The sequence below is a fragment of the Centruroides sculpturatus genome, unplaced genomic scaffold (genome assembly GCF_000671375.1).
Source record: "Centruroides sculpturatus isolate CEXI.00-Female unplaced genomic scaffold, Cexi_2.0 scaffold18, whole genome shotgun sequence".
Lineage (NCBI taxonomy): Eukaryota > Metazoa > Arthropoda > Arachnida > Scorpiones > Buthidae > Centruroides > Centruroides sculpturatus.
In genome coordinates, this window is record NW_019384302.1 from 179,142 (window position 1) to 199,702 (window position 20,561).

Below are 20,561 nucleotides of genomic sequence, written 5' to 3' on the forward strand. Positions count from 1 at the left end.
TCCTGCAGCCACACATGTACATGTTTTAATTGGTTTCTGGAGTTGGCAGTCCGCTGGCCACACATGTGAGTGTTGTAAATGTTACTTGACATTTTTGTCATATATTATGATGGGCATGTACCTTACATCCTACCTTGAATCTGTGGGTTTTAAACTGCTTTAGACAGAATGTTAGAAGTGTGTCACCACATTTGTATTTTTGTGTCAAGCCAAAAAGCTAAAACCTAGGCCATGGAGCTCAGTTTCATTTTCTGTGTAAATACCTTGTATATCTGCTCCGAAGAAAAGAGAGAAACTCAAAAATGCTCAGGCCAAAGGACTTACTTGTTTCTTTAGAATCTTCAGCAGAGCATATATTTGGTTTATTGATAAGAATAATTTTCAAGTTTTGGTTTGAATTGTGGGAATAATAGAATTAATAAACAATTTGTAAGGGAAGAAATTTTAATGGTGCAAAGATAGGTTTGCTATCAACTTGCAATAAAGTAAGTTGGTGAAAATATTTATCTTGAATATTAAAGAACAAAATAAAATCTTGATTGTTTTTCTAAAATACACAAAAATATTCTCATTGGAATTGTTTTGTTTTAATTAAGTTCTGGTTTTAGCCCATATTTGTTTTGAATAAATTAAACATTTTTAAAAATTCAAAATTTGTTATAAACTAACAAAACAATTTACCTTACCAAAAGTGTGCTTATATTTTGAATTTTTCTTTATTCATTTTAATGATTTTAAGATAATTTATTAGTAAAGATTTGAAATTTTTTTTTAGTTTCTAAAAGCTGATAAGAGAAGCAGCAGTAGGAGGAGGAGGAGGAAAGGAAGAGGAGAAATTTCACTGAGTAAAACTAAAGAAATGGTTAGGATTTTTATATATATATTTATAGAATTTTTTAGCTGTCTTTGTTACTTAAAGTTTTTGATTAATGAATGACTTATTCAGGGTCAAACCATCGATGCCGAGCACTTGTCCGAGCTGACGGAGGAAGAATACGAAGTCAATTTTATGAATTCTAACTTAACCGGTTTCGTGCGCTTAGATGTAAAATATTTAATCCCATTTTTTACCAGAAGATTCACACAACAGGTAACTAAATTTTTTAAAATATTGCAATTTAGTTTTGAAAGATAAAAAATATTTTAGCCATTTCAAAATATATAGATATTTGTATTCAACTCTTTAGCTTGGAAAATTTAGTATTTTTCTGTATCTGTTTGATATACAGTAATAAAGTACTATAATAGAGGAAATGTATGAAGTGTTAAAGTTAAGTTTTCATCAAAAAACAATAAAAAAGATACAATTACATGAAATTTATATTGAGTTACATTTAAGTAATGATTCCTTAACAGCAAATGAATAGAAATTTTTTTTGTCATTCTTGAACGTCATATAAAAGTGAGGTGTTAAAATCTTCCAAAAATAGATTAAAAAGCATAAAAACATTTGAATGTGTGCAAACTAAGTAGAAACTACATGCAGTCACTTGTTTTGAAAGGTTAAAAGCCGCCTGTGTCCTCATCATGCCAAAAACACTGCCATTAATAGAATTTTGCTTAATAGAATCTTCAAGAGCTTAAACAGACAATAATTTCTTTCTTTACATTTGTGACTGTTAGGAGTATATTTACAAATAAGATGCAAGTTGTAGTATTACACTTTAGCAGATTTACTTATGTAGATTCTTGTGTTTGAATTCCAGTCTATTAGTTTTACTTTAAAAACTTGTTTTTTTTTTAATCAATTATTGCACTTTAAAGTGGATTTTTTATTGAAGAATGTGCAATGGCTCTCTAGATAATAATGTAGAGGTAAAAATTGGCATGTTTTTTCCATTACATAGTTTTATAATCTATGATCTACATTTTTTAACTACTAAAATTATTTAGAGAATTAAATAGCAAAAAAGTAAATTGGTATTAGAACTAAGTGTTTGTTCGTATGTAAATTGTTTGGTATTTTTTATCTGATAGTGTAATATAAAAATAATGAAAATTGTCTTGAAGAATCTTTTTAATATGTGCAGGTATTTTCAATATTTAAACTTTAAGTATAAATTGAGACTTGCTTTATGGAAAGCAAGAACTTAATAAGCTACTCTCTCAAAATTATGTTACCATAAGTATTTTGATTTTAACAACATTAGTATTGTTTGGATATCAAACAACACAAGGAACTGATAACATCCTAACTGAACAGTTAGGACGTTAGACGACCAAGGCAATTAAGGTGTCGGCGTACCATTCCAATGGACTTTGGTTCAAACTGGGACAAGAAACTGGGCATTTTTGTCAGGGAGGTGAGTTCTGGATGCTTCAAGCCCCATTCCTTCTAGACTGATTGTCTCTATCATCCTGATCAAACTCACAATGGACACTGAATTTGTCCATTGAACAAGGTCATTTGGGGGGAAAAAATGGAAAAATAAAATCAGTTTTTATAAAATTTATGACAACCGTAATTTTTTTCTAAAAATATTTTTAGGTCCACAAAGCAAATATAAGGTGGCACAAAAGTCAATTACCCAAGGTATATTTTAACACGTTGACTGTCATAATGATAACAAAAATTAGGTTCCTTATGACTGAAAGTATTGTATTCAGGAATATGATAGCAATTAAGTTATTAAGTATCACTTAATGTGTTTATTAGTAAAAAAAAAAACTTTTTTTACTGTTTTCAGCTGATAAAAATGTTTCATTTTAAATGAAGAAAATAGAAAAGTACTAAAATTAAATGTACTGTTAAAGACACAAAGTAGGTGAGACCCATAGTAGATTTCAAATACTCCACATTATATAATATGGAAAAATTCTTAAAATGCAAACTCCAAAAATACAACAATTCCAATTTTGCTATAAAAAGTACTGATGAACTAATAAATGACCTTAAAAAATGAATATAGAAGAAACCTTTAAAATAGCTAGCCTAGATATTATTCATATGTATCCTTCAATCATTGGGATATTATAGAAAACAAACTAAAAGACATCAATGTAACAACAGAAGTAATAGAACTAATTGAGTTTTCTTATTGAAGCAATTATTTTACAATAGAAGAAAAGTACTATACACAAACAGATGGTATTAGTATGGGATCTGTGATCGGACCAAAACTAGCAGAGTTAGTCTTGGAAGAAATTGATAAAATGATTAGTGCAATAAATGGAGTTAAATTTTACAGAAGGTATGTTGATGACACAATTATAATATATAAGGAGACTGACATTACAATTGAAAAATAAAAGAAAAGGTAAATAATATAAATGATAACATAAAATTTAAAATAGAGGAGGAAGACAAAAAAGAAATGTTATTTAGATATCAAGATATAATAAAATGTAAAAAAAAAAAAGAGTTTGACTTTTTAAAAAAATTGAACTCAGTACAAACAACTATTAAGCATAACTCTAATATACCTTTATACAGGGTGGTTATAATTAAAGTTGCCTTACTCAGACCTGTATAGAGCCCATTCTTTGTTGTATTTTGATGAAACTTGGTATACACATTATATGGACCATGGGGAAAAGGAAAATGCAAAAAAATAATTAGTTCAAATTTCTACCACTAGGTGAAAAAATGGCACATGAAGAACAAGAAACACAATGGAAACATGCAAAAGGTTTTCGTTCATGACATTTCAATGTGCAATCCATTTGCGTCAATCACGTGTTCAAAATGCCTTACAGCGTGTTTAACAGTAGCATGATAGGTTTCTTGAGAAATTGCAGCAATATGGTGTGTTATGCTTGATTTCAATTCAAGCAGAGTCTGTATTTTTGTTGATATTTGAAAGATCGTGTTTATAGAGGAGGCATACGAACTCTGAACAAAAAGAAAAAAAAATGCATATAATAGAAAATTTAAGGAAAGTACAGTGGGTGATCAGTTAACGAACAAATCAGATAATGAACACTTTTGCAAAAGATTTTTATGATCGGACAATAAACACACGTTCGGATAACGAACACTTAGCCGAACAAACATAAAAAAAAGCGATGAAAATAGCAAATATCGATTGATTTTCTTTTGTCTTCAGGTAACTTTTTGGAGGCGGGAGATGTCAACGTTGACGCTCAACCCAATATATACTGATCAGATAGTATTCCTCGAACTTTGAAATACTCCCTTGTAATTCCAGCCTTTTATTTTTCTGACAAACAATTCTTCTATAGTATTTGCGAGACTGTTGGGCGGGCACTCATTAAGTTTTGTGTCTGTTTTTATTTTCGAAAGGTGAGAGTATAATAGCAAAGGTAGAGAGTGGGCAGTATGGCTTGAACAAATCTATAGTAGGGTGCAGTTCAATCTTATCTAAGAAAGATACAGTATAATTAAGAAAACTCAAGCAGCTAAAGCAGTAACAAATATCACATCAGAGAAATAAAGAACATTGAAGAGCTCATAATGGAACCTGAAACGGATCTGACGACAGAACGCCAAGAAACTCGGCGAGATATGTTTTATTATGAAAAAAAGGATTAATGCCAATATCTGCTATTAATTAAAGATCTTTTGAAGAAGTGGGAGATGTCAGATCAATGGTCTTAGAATGGCATACAAACCAGTTGAGATTAATAGTTTGGGGATCTCTACAATTACAATGCTATTAATTCTGAAAATCCTGAAGAAGAGAGATAAGCAATCAACATTAGACAGATTGTTTAACCCCCACAAACAAAAAAACATGATTAATAAAAATGTAAGTCTGTGTATATGTGTGTTTTTATTATTACATATAAATAAACGTAGTAAGAAAGTGTATTTTTTTTTATTTTTTGGGTCTCCAGAATGAATTAATCAAATTCCCATACAAACCTATGGTAAATTGATAATCGGTTAACAAACAATTCAGATAGCGAACAAAGTCTTTGAACGGATTATGTTCGTTAACCATTCACCCACTGTATAGAAATTCTGAATAATAAAAACAATATAAACAAAAATCTTAGTATAAAAATAAATGAGAATTGCTAAAACTATTGTAAAGTTGAAAAATTATTTATTGGATTTAAAAGAATTATGTATGAAATTATAAAAATTTAAAAAAGATTAACTTTAGATGTATTCAAATTAGTTGTGCGTTATTAAGCAAAGAAAAACCGTAGCATAAAAACAAATAGGTATTAGCTATAAGTATTATGGAATTGTAAAAATTGTAATAACAAAAAGTAGTATAAAAAAGATTATTGCAAATATATTTAAATTAGTCACATGTTAGTAAAACTGATCTGTAAAAACAAGGAAAAAGATACTAAAAAATATATCATAAAATATTATTTATTAATAATTTATAAATTTTAACAATGAAAATCTTGTAGACTATAGTTATTGTTTAATCTTCAAAATAAAAATAAAAATGAAAAACCAGTGTGACATTAAGTGATGAATGGGATTGGAATTGGAGTAGGGAAGAGCTTTGTAGCCAATTGCTTTAATGAGCTTGGTACTGTTGTGTTTGATGCTGAATATGACTAAGTACTGTAAAAGTGCATTCATGATCGGAAAACTCTCATTTTACAAGTGCCTTTGGAAAGAATATGTTAAATAGCATTGTTGATGTTTTAAGAGAAGTTTTAATTATACAAACTTTTATTTATTGTAAAAAAGCATAAAAAGGAAAAAATGAACAATCATGCATGCACCCATCTTAAGAAATTATGTTTACATCATAAAAATCACCTTCTAATTTGCATTTCATGGTAATGTTCACTCTCAAAATTATACGAGTAGTTTTAGAAATTTATTTATATGTAGTAATTGAATGTACCTTTTCAAAAACAGTTGACTGAGGGGCATTGTGAGCCCAAATTCATATTAACTAAAATTGAATAAATAATGAAAAACTGCCTAGTGTCCGATTGATCGCACTTCATCATGCTAAAGAAAAAAAAAATCCTAATATCTTATTAAATAAAAAAAAATATGAAGAACTTTAATAAAAGCAATAGAAACACTCACAGAAAGCAAAATGATGAGCAAGCATATCAGGAAACTTTGCACTTAAACAAGAATAAACTTGTTTTCATATGAATCGGCATATAATTTACATGGCCATTAGTGCAAATTTTGGCTGTTAAGGCCACGTGAATCAAATGGTGCTTCTCCCTTTCTTAGTTTGTTTAATTTTTGTAGCTTAGTTTCTATTTTTTAATTTGATATATATTACTTGAGTAGGATTGATTGGTAGTTCTCGAAATTTTGTATTTTCAACTGTTTCTAACTTTTTTCTTTTGACCCATTCTTGTGTAACTACTATTAGTTGCTTTGATTTATCAGCTTTTATGATTTCAAGAAAAAACACCTTTAAAAATCCAACAAATAAATTTACTAATAAAAACATTTTTGATTGTTTTAACTGATCATCCTCAGTCACGATGAAATAGAATGTGAAAATAGAATGTAAATTTAAAAATAAACAATAAACTATAATTCTAAAATAAATACATAATATTCTAATCTTAATATACTTATACTTCATAGCAGCTTTTAATATTTTAAAGTTTATATATTCTCTATCCCTAGTTGGTAAGGCTCTCGAAATAAATTTAGGTAATGATAATGTATGCAAAGGTTTTTTCTCTTAGGTGTTTCTTAAAGTAGTCTATATCAAGTTTTACTTATCTCACCTTTTATTCTGCTTACTAATTTGCTGTTTTTCCGAGATTTCTGTACGTCTTTTCTCTTCTGAATGTAGACTGCTGTTTCTAGCTTTTTAAAATCTTCTTTGTAAATTTGAAACAGTGTCTTTTCTTTTTCTTTATTTCTTTAGCACAATGAAATGTGATCAATTGGACAGTAGGCAGTTTTTCATTATTTATTCAATTTCAGTTAATATATGTTTCGGACTCGCAATGCCCCTCTTCGGTCAACTGTTTTTGAAAATGTACATTTAATTACTACATATAAATCTCTAAAACTACTCTAAAAAAATAAAGACACTTGTTGTAATTTGATTACAACTATTATGTATATTGATTTGGCTGATCAAGTGAAAACATACACCACTTTATTATAAAGGGGAGTAAAATGGTTTTGAAAACTGGCCATTGAACTAATGGATGCTGCTGTAGTGAATGCTCACGTTCTACATCAGGAGGTGGCAAATGAAAAAATGACATATAAATTTCAAAAATGATTTTGTTTTTAACCTAAGAAAGTTGGAGAATTATCATAATTTAATACAAGTTCAGAAAAAGTGAACCTGTGTTAAAAAGTGTAGATAATAAGAAATGTCGTAGTCACCTTGTATGTTATGAAAATCTTACAAAAATTGACAGAAACAACCCAATTGAGATTCCACTGCATACAATGCAATAAAAATTATTTCTTTCAATTGCTTCATGTCTAGTTAAAGAAAAACTTAAAGAAAAATAATTGTTTACATTATATCTTGTAGAATGTTTTTTTTAAATCATATTTTAGATATTTTCAATATTAACTATAGAAAATCAATTGCTTTCGTGTTTAATGAAAATGCAATAAATGTTGCATTGTCATAATATATATATTACCTGTGGTTTGATTGCATTTCATTGAATTTCAATTATGAACCTTTCAGATCTTCGAGAATCAACTGTAGATTCACTTAGCTACAGGCCAAAAGTAGTTACAATTACTGATAGCTGTATATATTAAGCTCCATAGCAGTTACATTTATCTGGGAAACAAAAGCTGCTTCCACTGGCTATTAAAACTAACTGTTTGAGAATAAACTGTTGATGCTGAAGGCTATTGTGGTAAACTCTGTGTGTACCATGTTAAGCTTCTTATGGCAGTCAATGTGTTAAGAATATTAAGTCACCAGAAGCAACTGAATCACAAGTAATAACGTGCAACTGTTTTAAAATTGGTTTTAATCATAATTAAAATAATTTTAAAATATATATCTTAGGTGGCCCAGAACTCATTAACCATGTATTGTCCGACCACACCAAACAGAATTAGATTTTTATTGACTCCGAGCTTAATTGACAGTGTAGTTAAATCATTTTCATTTATAATTAATGGAAGAGGATTATTTATAACAACTTAATAAATTGAAAGAGGCTTCTTACTTTTTATATAAATAAGATTTTTGAAGTATTTGTTGTTACACTTATGATAAAATGACAGTTTATCAATTTTCATCATCAGGTAAATTAATATACAATCATAAAGTATGCAAGCAATTCTTTATCGATTTTTATTTTCTAATTTTTAAATTAATTTTAATTACTATGATAAATTTAAGTTGACATTCAGTTGGAAAAAAATTTCTTTGATGCATTCTAAAGGTTTGTTTGGACATTTAGAATTTGAGACATGATTTTGTAGAGAATTTTAATTAAATTACATTAAAACAATGCAGTTCATTTCTTTTTAAGTGATTGTCTTGGTTTCCAAAATTAATTGTAATTCATTAAAGTTTAGTTTGGATCTAGAACATATTGTAACAAACTCTAATTGGCAACGGCTAAACACTAGTAATTGCAACCTTTATTAATAAATGAGTTATATGGGGTGACACAAACTAGCCAAGCACCCCTTTAAAATGAAAGAAAATTATAGTTTCATTAAAAATCCTAAAAGTTTTGATAAATAAATTGGGTTCACTCTATCAAATGGCAACTGATACTTGCTGGAAATGGGCCATCCAGGCCAAAAGTCAAATTTTTTTACATTTAGAATCATATTAAACTAGCAAAATTAAGTCTTGAACATTTTTTTTTTTTCTGAAAATGCTTCAATTGCCCATAAAGTGATCTGGAAAGTGTGACAAACTCGTTTTGGGAAAACCTTGTTATAAACCGTTTCGTCGACATACTTTTCAGCTGGCTGAATCTCCTCAAGCATCTCCTCAAATGTAAACCCTATGCCTGTGTTTGCATTTTCATTTCAAATACTTTATTTTCAGTTACATCTATCAAAGAGGTCATAGTGATCTATGTAGCCATGTTCTATGAAGTTATTTGAGCAAAATATTCTTTTTTGAATAGATTAGATGCTTGCATCAGTGGAAACTCTGCTCGGTTTGAGTATTTTTGATTGAACGGCGGTTAAAATTGGCACTGAATAGTTAAGCCAGTTTATGTAAACCTGTATTCTGTTAACTTCTTACTAAGAAATATATTTGAAATAATTTCTAAATCTGTAGTTTTAATTTTATAGTTTTAAATATTTATTATTTTTTTTTTATGTATTTCGTACTAGGCAACAAAATTCTACATTTTATTCATTCATAATTAGCATTATCATCTACGTCCAGAGTATGTTAATATTGATGAAAATACTTTGTAATAAGGTATTTTTTTATTTTTGTGGGTATTATTTTTCTCCACACATCACACTTTCAAGATCATTTATGGTTGACAGAGGTATTTTCAGAAAAAACATTTGGGACAAAATTCTTAGTATTTTTTTCAAATTAGATCTAAAAAAAATATGTTCCAATTTAAAAATCTTGGTTTTTTTGGCCTGAAAAACCCATTTCTGTCAGTACCGGAAGTTGAAAATACTGTCATTTCAATAGAGCATATTCAATTTACTTATCAAAATTTTTGCGTTTTGACGAAACATTCTTCCCTTTATTTTAAAAGGGTTGTGTGGCCGATCTGTGCCATCCTGCGTAAATTTTTAGAGGCTTTCTTTAATTAGGACTTTGTAAATTGTTATTTTTTTTTATTAAAATGAATAAAAAATTTATTTTGATTACATCTGTAAGGTGAAAAATTGTTAAAGAAACTTAGAATGTTTTCTTGCAAAAACTATTCTCATCTTTCTGTTAGTCTCTGCAAACTGCAATTTTGTGATTGTTACCATTCAAACAAGCATGTCAAGGTGAGATGCAAAGCATTACTAAATTTTCACAGGTTTTGTATAGTTAATTTTTTATGACAACCGTAAACACAACTGAAATATGCTCATATGGAATATTTTACATGGAATTTATTAAACTAAACTGCTATAAATATTTGTCTTTAAGTCAAGAAACATTAGATGTAAACTTTGTGACATAAAATGTGGTTGGCAACAATTTCCAACTATTAAGCCGGATGCTGTCGAAAATCATATTTTGCTTTTTAAGCACGTATTCACAGATAACTTTTAAGTTTTTTTTTTCATAATTTGAGTTTGGATTTACGCTTTATTGGAATGAACGTTTAAAATTAAAGTAATTTTGAGTTTGATTTGTCTTCAGAGACTGTCTTATATACGTTGTAATAAAATTTGTGAAGGAATGCCAAAGATGAACTAGAGACTATTTTTTGCCACTTTCAATATTGTTTTATAATCAATAATATATCTATGAATGGATGCAGTTTTCAGAATATCGTCCACGTCCCGAGTAAATTTCTCCAGAGGGAATCTAGACAGAGATTTTAAGATGATGACTTCGGATAGAAATTTAAATTAAGTTGTATAATTTATAGATATAAAATGTGTTTGTTAGTAAATGATCGTATTTTTATTTAACTTTATCTCTCCTGTTATAGTAAGATGGCTGAGACATCTTGAAGCACCAATATATAAACTCAATCATATATGTTGTTTTAAAAAATATTTTTAGTATTTTTTGTTCCATTAAGAGCTAATTTTGCCTGTTTATAAATACCAAACGATTAATGCACCTTTTGAACGTTATATTATAACATAATAAGTCATTTCAGAAATAATATTTCATTAAATGTGTCATTCATCCAGATATTCCTATAGATAAGTGAGATCTGCAGAGCCTACTCTGAAGTTTTTCCAATGATTTAGTAGTGTAGTAAATATCGTTAAAAAATAAGATTCTGGTGTTCTGGTAGCATTTATTCTGCTACTGGAAAGATAATAAAGTAAAAGAAATAATGAAATCTGGCGAGGGATTAAAGGTTAGTAATGAATGTTAATCTATAGGGACACACAAGATAATACAAAAAACAAAATAATTGATAATGTAATCTTATTTTACATAAGTTGAAAGGGAATGTATCTTGGATATTTAACTTCTTGATATAAAAAAATGAAAATAAATACGGGTTTGTTTGCTTAGAATAAAAAATTGTTATTACAAAAAACTGGAATTCATTTATATCGACTTTTTTAGAAGCTTAGCTGTAGCATTGATCCAAGAGAAACCAAAACAACCAACGTATAAATAGAAACCAGGTGAGAGTTCTATCCGCAACCTTTAAAAAAAGATAAATTTCCTAATGAAGTATCTTCAGTTTATCTTCCGAAATGTTCTTAGTGTTAATTTACCAACGAAATTCTTGTTTCTTAATTATAATTATGTTTTAATACCATTAAATGGGTTAGATAAGGCCAAAAGGGATGCCGAATGGCTTAAATTATCAGTTGCATTGTGATGTTAATCTGTAACGATGTTGAATTGCAAATGATAATTTGGCTCCGTAAGATCCATGTTAATTGCCATCCTTAATTATTATACAAGTTAGGAAATTTAAATATATCCATATAAATTTCAGTTTTATCAATGTTTCTACTCGTGCATTCTGATAAAATATTTAATTAATTAATGCTGAAAAATCAATTTTTAGTACATGCAATGAGTGTTTTCTTCGTACCAAAGGCCATAGAAACCTCTGCTTGATAGTTTTCTTGACTTTTCAACAATTTAATTCGATAGAATCGAAGCTTTCTTCGTGATTTCTCTACTGAAACTTTTTATATATAACTTTGAAAATCGATTCCTTAGTCTCTTCTCTCTCCTAATGTCACATTTAGTATAGAATTTTATGGTTTTAAAGAGGATCTTCTTGGCTATTCCAGTCGATATAATCGATGCTTTTTCGAAGATTGTTAAAACGAGATCTTCGGTTTCCGGGGTCGTTTTCTCCACCAAAATAGAGCTGGACTTGTGCTGATCTGTTATGTTTGCCTGCCGTTTCCATCGACTTTTTTTCTATATAAAATGTAAGAGGAGTAGAGTAGAGTAGAGTCGGCCTTATTATGATTTATTCAGTTATTAATCCGTTTTTGTAATGGGTAGATGACGTGCTCTTTTTATAACAATCTGTGGTGTAATTTCCATTGATTATCCCGAGTGGAAAGTCTCGTCTGGTTGCTGTTTAGTACGCTTTAAGTGCCTTTGACGTAATTGAAAATAAGAAATTGCAGTTCATAAGATAACGATGAGGAGGGGGATAGAAGTTTTATTCTCTCTCTCTCTCTCTCCTCCTGCATCATCATCGGAATGTTTCGCATAAAATAATGTTCGTATACTAGTGCAAACTAAGGTTATTCTAAGCTTTTTACACTGCAATCATCGTGATTTATGATCTTCAGAGCCATTGATATTTTGTAATAAAATATCTGTGCATTTTTTAATGTTTTTATTATAAGAATGCGTGATTTTAAATCCAGACATTTAAGATTTTCATCCATTTTATTTCGTAGTTTCGACGATTCTTTCGTCCATATTTTATCATCGTGGAGAGTTGTTTGGACACAAATACCTCCCAAAAATGTTCCTTTCGAGATGATGATTTTGATGGTTTTAGAAGCCGCTTTAATAACAAAAAAAACTTTCAACTGCAGTCTTTAATGGTTACAGTTTAGATAAATTCTGAGAAAATCAAAATGTGCGGATCTGCAAAGAACAGAATGAAAAATAAGACAACTTTAATTGGAAAAAAGTTTTTTTTCAAAGGTCGGGGACCGTTTCAATTGAATTCGTTCGATTAAAGGCACGAATAATTTTAATTAAGAGAGCATTCCATTCACAAACTTCCGCTAGTAGTTGCATATTCTAGCAGTTGTCATCCCCTTAATGCCTATCGGATGATCAATGAAAGCCGTTAATGAAGTTTTCGACATCATTTTGAGCCGGTTAATAGGGAAAAGATGGAGGTTCTTACTCCACTTCCACTCGCATTTGTAACACCTGCCAGCTATAAAAATCTCTTACACGTGTCGCAGATACTTGGAAAAAGGATGAGGTGTCACTTATCTTACCGGCCACTTTACTACAATTTATTCTTTCATTTGCTTTTGCTACTAAGTTTATCGTAGACGATGATGATTTTCACACTTTCTAGCCAAATTTTGAATATATTTTTTTGCAAATTTGACAGTTTTAAGGGTCCTAAACAAGATACCGCTGAGAGCTCTTGTAGAAGGTTAATGACTTTAGGAGTTCGCTTGGATAAACACCATTGATTTTGCTTAACAGAATAAAGCAGCTCGCTCTGTTCTTCTACACGTCATTGATTTTCTTCTTCTTCTTCTTTATTATTTGAAGTACGTTCTGTATGTCTGTAGGGACTCATTCGACATTGTTTGGCGTCGAAGCATTTTGAATATTGTATGTAATATGATGTAACTTGCCTAATTGATAAAGTCTAAGCTGTTTTTTTTTACATTTATTAGTCTTATTATATTCCAGTACTTTTATTTATTTATTTTTTATATATAAATTGAATAAATTGAAAATTCGTTCCTAACATCTTCGGTTTTTCAGCTAAAATGTATCGAAGTGTCTTTGCTTCACCGCGACTCCGAAGCTTCCTTCCTTCCTTCCTTCTCAAAGATAGTTTTTATACTCTAATCATCATGATTTATGATCTTTAGAGGCATTGATATTTTGTAATAAAAAATCTGCATTTTTTAAAATTGTTTTTACTATAAAAATGCGTGATTTACCTCTAGAAGATTTTCGTCCATTTTACTTCGTAGTTTCCTCTCGATTCAGCCAATTCTTACGCGTTTTTCCTTATCTGTAAAGGCATGGAATCAATTATTTTGATGATAACTATCGACCAAGTGGCTTTTATAACGTTAACAATATACATTAGGCCTATTTAATAAACAAAACTCTTGCTAACCCATTTAGTTTCATTGTTGAAAAAGTAAAACATTTCAATAATTTCGCATTCTGTTCTAACCGTTTTGCATATTTGGGGAAAAAAGCAATTATTTAGACTGAACACAAAATTGAACACCAAAATATGCTAATTTCTCGTTAGAAGATTGGTACAAAGAAGTGATTATCATCTTTGGAAGTGATGCCAGCGTAATTAATCTCGTACATCCAGGAGGTTTGTATATGGGATCTTTTAATCCCCATCCCGGGACACGAGTAGTTTTAAGTCCTCATGGGACGCTCTGATGATGCCATCAGAGGATTGATGGTTGAGCCGCTCTTCCCGGGGATTACCAAGTTGGTTAATCTAATACCTCGTAAGTATCAACACCAATCTTTTAGAAAGGTGCTCTCTGTCTAGAGAAATTGTAATCGGTAACGAAGTATTTATTCAAATTTCGTAAAAGTAGAAAAATTTTTGCTAAGGAACACTAAAAAAAATCTTAACAAAAACTTGCACGTTGTCACTAATTACGGATACAAGTTATCGAGTAATACACTAAAAAATTCCTAATTAGTGTACGCTCGAGGAGTTACCGTTTTCTGTGTTAAAAGCAACCGTAATCTTTGTAATTTGTACACAAAAATTGAAGGAGTTTTAGCATACTTTTTTGTTAGATTGATACCAGGTGTTAAATATAAACTAATTTGGACGCGTTACCCTCTACCTAGACCGATAATTTCATGAAAACCGTTTGTACGATTAATTTAGGAGGTGAAGGACTGCAAAACACAGATGACAGACCTGACCAACCAGTGGTACCAAGCCATAAGAGGACCCTCGGAAACGGAAGAGGAAACGGACGGAGGAGAAATGTAAGCACTAAAAAAACCTACTTAGGTAAATGTCGTCCCGTTGCACGTTTTCGTTTTTTGTGATGGTCACTTATTGTAGCACGTAACTTCCGGTTAAACGGAATCGGCATTTTAAAAAGTTTTTCTAATTGGTTCCTTTTCTTCCCCCATTCAAGACGAACGGATAACCGAATCAACGCCGACAGCGCCAGAAGGACCACGTAGCGGTTGATGTGCGAACTAACTAACCATCTATACGCGTTACGCCCCGTAACGACCGTCGATTCGTCGGTTACGAGTCGAATTTTTGTAAGATTTCGAGCCACGTTTGGCCTCCTGCCATACGGTTTAAATATAATTTGTTATTTTGACACTTTCATTAGTGTAAGTGCTGTAAATTATCAAAGAAGGAAAAAAATCTCTGTGAGATCGTTTTCATATTTATTGCGTCGATGATGATCGAAATTTGAAAGACGGCATCTCTCATCCGGCGACGTTGATTGTAATCGGGTGATTGACTGTTTATTAATTAATAAAGTTAAGCATGTTTTCCTTTCAATTCTGTCGCGGTGTTTGAAAAGAAATTTGCACTCCTCTACGTGTTATTGAAGCGTTGTTATACTGTTCAGCTTTGTTGCATCACGACCAGTACATCGATCCCGTCATTCGTGCAATATTTAAGATTTGTCTGTAGGTATATGAACTTAGAGACGATCTTAAAGTATAGGTGGATCAAAAGTCAGTTAATCATATATTGTTTCTTGTGTCCCGATTCATTTTGTTTTCTCTTACGAGTTTACGGGTTATAAATTCCTCTAATATTGTAAGTAGTAGTTTTTATAGCGATTAATTGACTTTTGGGCGGCCTGTACGTTGAATAGTGCTACGGGAGAAGTTGGAAAATTTTGATAGTTCCTCGTTATTAAAGTGCCGAAATATCTCGGTAAATCATCTCAAATTTGGTCCAAATTAGTTTGATTTTTTAAAAATTTTCTTTCAATTAAACTAATTCATTCAAGTTTGAAAGTTTTCTTCCTCTGCGGGCGTAAACTTAAAAGTCTCATCTTCAGTTGTTAAAATTCGGAAATCTCGCAGTAGTCCAATGCTACTTTTTGGATAAACACGTTCGTTAGACGTAGGACGAACACTCCAAACCGGTTTAATTCTGTTATCCGGCAATTTTCGACGTCGAAGAAGCGGAAATCGAAGGTACGCATTATACTCCGATCGCGCTGTTAATTCCAGAATAACCTTTTAAATTGGAATTTATTCTGGGGGGGGGTATTTTGGGATTTCTATATATAAAATTCGAGAGTTTTTTTTCCTCGAAATCGTTTGGCGATAAGGAGAAAATGCCATAAATTTAATCGTCGAAGCGAATCGAAGGCAAACTTCCGAATGCGAATAAATTAATGGCTGATGGAGAGAAATGGGTGGAAAGTATGGGTGTCGGAGATGTAGTTATTGTAAAATAATCGATTCCTTCGCAAAATAAGTGATTTGAATTGGATGTGTTGAATGATCGATCGATCCATTAGATAAGACAGAGAAAATTGTTTAAACAAAATATTCCATTCGGAATCACAGCTTGTAATCAGTGTCAAAGTATTGTAGATGGATACAAAAACAATGCCTTACCTACAATTGTCAATATTCTAATACAATATTTCTTACCCAAATGCTTGAATTATTGTAAATTTAAATTCCTAATTCAAAAAAAAAAATCAACGTACTGTACTACTACCATAAATTTGCACGCTACAATAATTCGAGTGTTTTGTAATTCAAACATTCTTTATTTTTAAAAATAAAAATTCCTATTTGTTATAATTAATTTACTAACAAACATTAAAAAAAATTCTTTATAGTTAAAATGGCAGCTCTTGGTTATTGAAGGATGCAATTGATTTCTTTTTTTTCTGCGCTTACTCCTCGATTCTGGTGTGTTTACATTAAATATTCACTTATACGTCATCGTTCTTTGTATACGAAACGTTTCGTTGTTACTCACAATAAGAAGCCGTAACACGAACTGTGACTAGTGAGGCGAAGGACATACTTTATACAAAAGAATCGTTCGATTTCCAAGTCAACAAATTTCTGTTGTGGATATTTTTAGTGTCGTATATCATAAAAGCATATCCATAATCAAAATTATACTTTCTTCTTCCCTTTCTTGCGATACGGTTTCAATTTACAGGCCTCTTTCTGAAAATCCGATAGTGAATTTTCTGTGTAAATATCAAATCTTCAATTGTTGTTTTGTTCTTTTTTTAAAAGAAAAGTACAAGAGCTCTTTGAAATCAGATTTCCCATTTGTTCGCTCGATTCAACTTTTTAAATTAGTGTTTGAAACGACAAAGGTGCAAAATGGATGAATTTTTAATTTCTAAAATATATAAGACTTCCGAATTAATCAAGACGTGGTTAACTGATTTTCGGGCCACTCTTCGTGTGTACATTTTAGTGCTTTAATAGTCGTGACTATGAAAATATCCTAGTATGACAATTTAAAATTATATAAAATATTATTTGGAGGAACGATACAGTGTTTGCATCTAATTCCATCATATCATACAGAAAGCTACTGTGCAAGAAGTATCTTCAAATAATACATTTCTTTATACCACGATGATTTAGATTTTGAATTTAAACGTGTTCGATTCGTGCGTAAATCCGGCACCGGTTCAGAATTTAAGGTCCTGTTCGGGTCAAAAAGTGGATGAAGCTGTAAGCCATCTTCCCCTTTTATCCATTGTTCTGACATTTTCATCGGACTGAAACGCTAGTGCGACCTGTTTCTATTAGTTATGTTCGTTCAAATTTTCTAAATCCGCCACTCGACAGAACAGCATACTTGTATCTCGTTTGCGGCCATTTTGAATTTATAAAGTGATCCCATAGCTCCAAAAAGCGAATCCTTCCGGGTCATTTACGGTCGTAGATGGAAATTCCAGATTTGTGGTGCGTGAGATATGCAAAACGAGCTAAATCTCAGGTGTTTCGGGATGGCGAAGATCCGCGACGTTGAATAAATGACCCGGATTGTTTTCCTTCTGGTTCGATATCTCGGTTCCTTTATCACTTTTGTGGCCGGTTTCGATACCAGATGACAAAAATTGCCATCGATGCCACATTAGGAATGTCAGCTTTCCGGTCTCTAACTTAGAAATGAATTGATTCTAGCCGTTTTCTTCGATTCGTACACGTTGCTTACCCCTCTAGTAACCTTCGACCTTTAGCGAATTCATTCCAATCGCTCGAATAACCTCTAAATATCTAAATATTGTAGATTCGTAAACAACCAAATAAATGAGATGGTTTCAATTCTCCTGAGCAACTGTTTAATAAACTACTACGTAAACAATTCCCGAAACTTAGGATTAGGATGATCCCTACGGGTCGAAATTCATCTGCTTACCGTTTCAAAATGTCACCATCCATCCTCCAGACGGTAACTACTGATGAAAAGTGATATATTAGTGAGTAAACTAAGTACAGTCACATTATTTACACTTTGGCTCTACAAAATGGTTCCCTTAATCCCGACTTTAGGGCGAACAAACTGCGGTTACAAAGTGCCAAAGGTTTTAAACTGGATCGATCCGGATGGAGGAAGTTTTCGAACGATCGATCGTCACTACCCAACTTCACGGTTCCTAGTCGATTTCCGATATCGTTCGTCAGTTTGGGGTCGAACAAATACTTATAAATCCTGGTCACTTCGAAGAAAGAATCGTGAATTTCTATTGAAAAGAGACTTTCTTTTGTTTATCCGACTTCAAACGGCGACAGAAGATAGAGCGGAAGCGGAAATCGCTCGAAAGTAGGATGTTATCCCAGTGGTTCTGTTTGATGATGATGCTGTAGCCTCATTTAAAAAAAAAAAAAAAAAAATCTCAATTCACTTAGCGGATGAGATCCACTTCCAGATGATTCTTACGGCAATTTCCGTCTTGTAATTGAAGCTTCCTGCCGACATTATTGGTAAAGAGACTGCCATCTTTTCCGCATCCGGTCTCAGAGGTGGCGAAATTAAAATTTAAGTTAAGGTAGATAAAAATGGTAGCTTTCTCGACACACATTTGCCTACAGCAAGAACAATTAACGGCTTTCTGCTGTAGACTTAATTAAGAGGCGGAGCGTGTTTGGTTACTTTTTTTGCGCTCTCATTTGCATATTATTAATCAAGCTAGAGGAACCATTCTCCTAATGCTATATTAATATTCTGAGAGTCCATTCTTTTTGGAACAGGATAGATCTGACTTTCAACTATCATTCTCAATCCATTCTTGAAGTTTGAAAAAGTTATCCTGAAGGGTCTAAAAGCCGTGTTTTATGGGCACAGCCCAGCATTAGATAGATGTATTTTTCTAAATCGTAGGATTTAGAAGAACTTTTTCTATGGTTACTAGAAAGAGGGATTTGTTACCTGTATTTTTGGAAGGGGAAAAATGTGATGTCGTAGAATGGGCTCTTCTAAGATTCAGAAACTTAAAATGATTAGTATGGGTCATAATGGAAATACTTCCGACAAATTTAACACCTTGATTCGTATAGAAATCCAGTCATGTTTCTGCCCTTAATCCATTTATCCACTAGATTGGTCTTAATTGTTAAGCGCACCCGATGTTAAATGGCTTCGATTTGTGGCTGCAGTCGAAATCCTAGGATAATTGTTTGATGCGAATGGAGGAATTAATACTGTCCTTTCGACTAATCGGCTCCGCTTATCGATGTTTGGTGGCTTCCTTTGGCTCAAAATAAGTTTCGAAAAGGAAGCGTTTTCTATATTTTTCAATCACCGATGGTGGTATCTTTCATAGCGTGTAGCCAGACAATCGAGAAGTAGGTGTTAACAATAAATCACGCCCCTCTTCTCTATTGTCTGACCGACATCTGGCTCCCTTCCAAGACCCTCCACTAAAAGGTACTTTATTACGTATCGTCGTACTTTGACCCACTTTCGTTTACCTGTATTAACTGTTCCTCTCGCAATTTTCCCATCCGAAATTCGTTGAGATAAGTGGGGGAAGCTTTCGAGCGATTTTAACAAGTAAAGATGAGCCATTCTTAACTGATTCGCCTGTTTTGATTTGTTTCTGTCTATAAAGTCGTTCGCGCGAAACAATAGGAAAGTAGAATCCTATGTTTACTATTAACAAAGAGGGATTGTGTAGCGCTTTTAGTCATTTGGCCGACTCTCCTCTTCCTAATGCACCGGAACAAAAAGGTCTCTTGTCCCAAAATTCTGTTAACGGACCGGAAAAAAACTTGACAAAACTGTCTTCGACTAATACAAAATGTGTGTTTTACTAGACTCGAAGTACACTTCAAGTCTAATAAAAGCACATTTTCTAGTGTTCTCAAAACATTATAAAATAACTGAATTAACTCCGAATAGTTTTGATATATTCGCCTATTCGTTGCAGATTTAAGTTCTCGACACCTCTTTTTTGTTAAAATGATGCCGAAAAGACGAATCCGACCCTCCCGATTAATTTTTTAAGCTCGAATTAATCCGGATTAATCTACAGAAGACGCTCGGATTAAGAGCAAAAACGTGACTTCTCGTTTTGATAGAAGTTAAGGAGTTAATCCGATCAGACGGGTTACTTTCGAAGAAGCTGCCATCTTCTCTGTTTAAGACTGTCGGACGAACACTCGAGGTGACAGTCGTTCGCTAATTGACAAGGAGGAAGTGGAAACTCGCCACTCGCAGCTTATTCGACTTTCCCCGCAAGACACCGGCTCGGTTCCCTGACGTCATTTTTTGAGGAGTAAGTGAAACTCAGAAAAGAAATCTGTTACTGCCGCTTGTAGCCTCTCCTCTTTTATTGTTGTCATTCCGGATGACTAATTGGTGACAAATTTATTTGTCAGTCTTTCGGGAAAGAGGAAAGGGAGGAA

The 20,561-nt window shown here is 31.9% G+C and overlaps 1 protein-coding gene across 2 annotated transcripts in view; it reads left to right on the forward strand.

The window, feature by feature from the left end:
* LOC111613021 (sodium/hydrogen exchanger 8-like) overlaps positions 1-15,210 on the forward strand; it is a 49,344-nt gene extending 34,134 nt beyond the window's left edge. The window contains exons 14-17 of one of the 2 annotated variants that reach the window (XM_023354419.1): positions 776-862; positions 947-1,090; positions 14,569-14,697; positions 14,828-15,210. In XM_023354419.1, coding sequence (XP_023210187.1) covers positions 776-862; positions 947-1,090; positions 14,569-14,676 — 339 coding nt within the window. In that variant the 3' untranslated portion in view covers positions 14,677-14,697; positions 14,828-15,210. The remainder of the gene's footprint in view (positions 1-775; positions 863-946; positions 1,091-14,568; positions 14,698-14,827) is intronic. The other variant, XM_023354348.1, reaches the window with a different exon arrangement.
* The last annotated feature ends 5,351 nt before the right edge of the window (positions 15,211-20,561 follow it).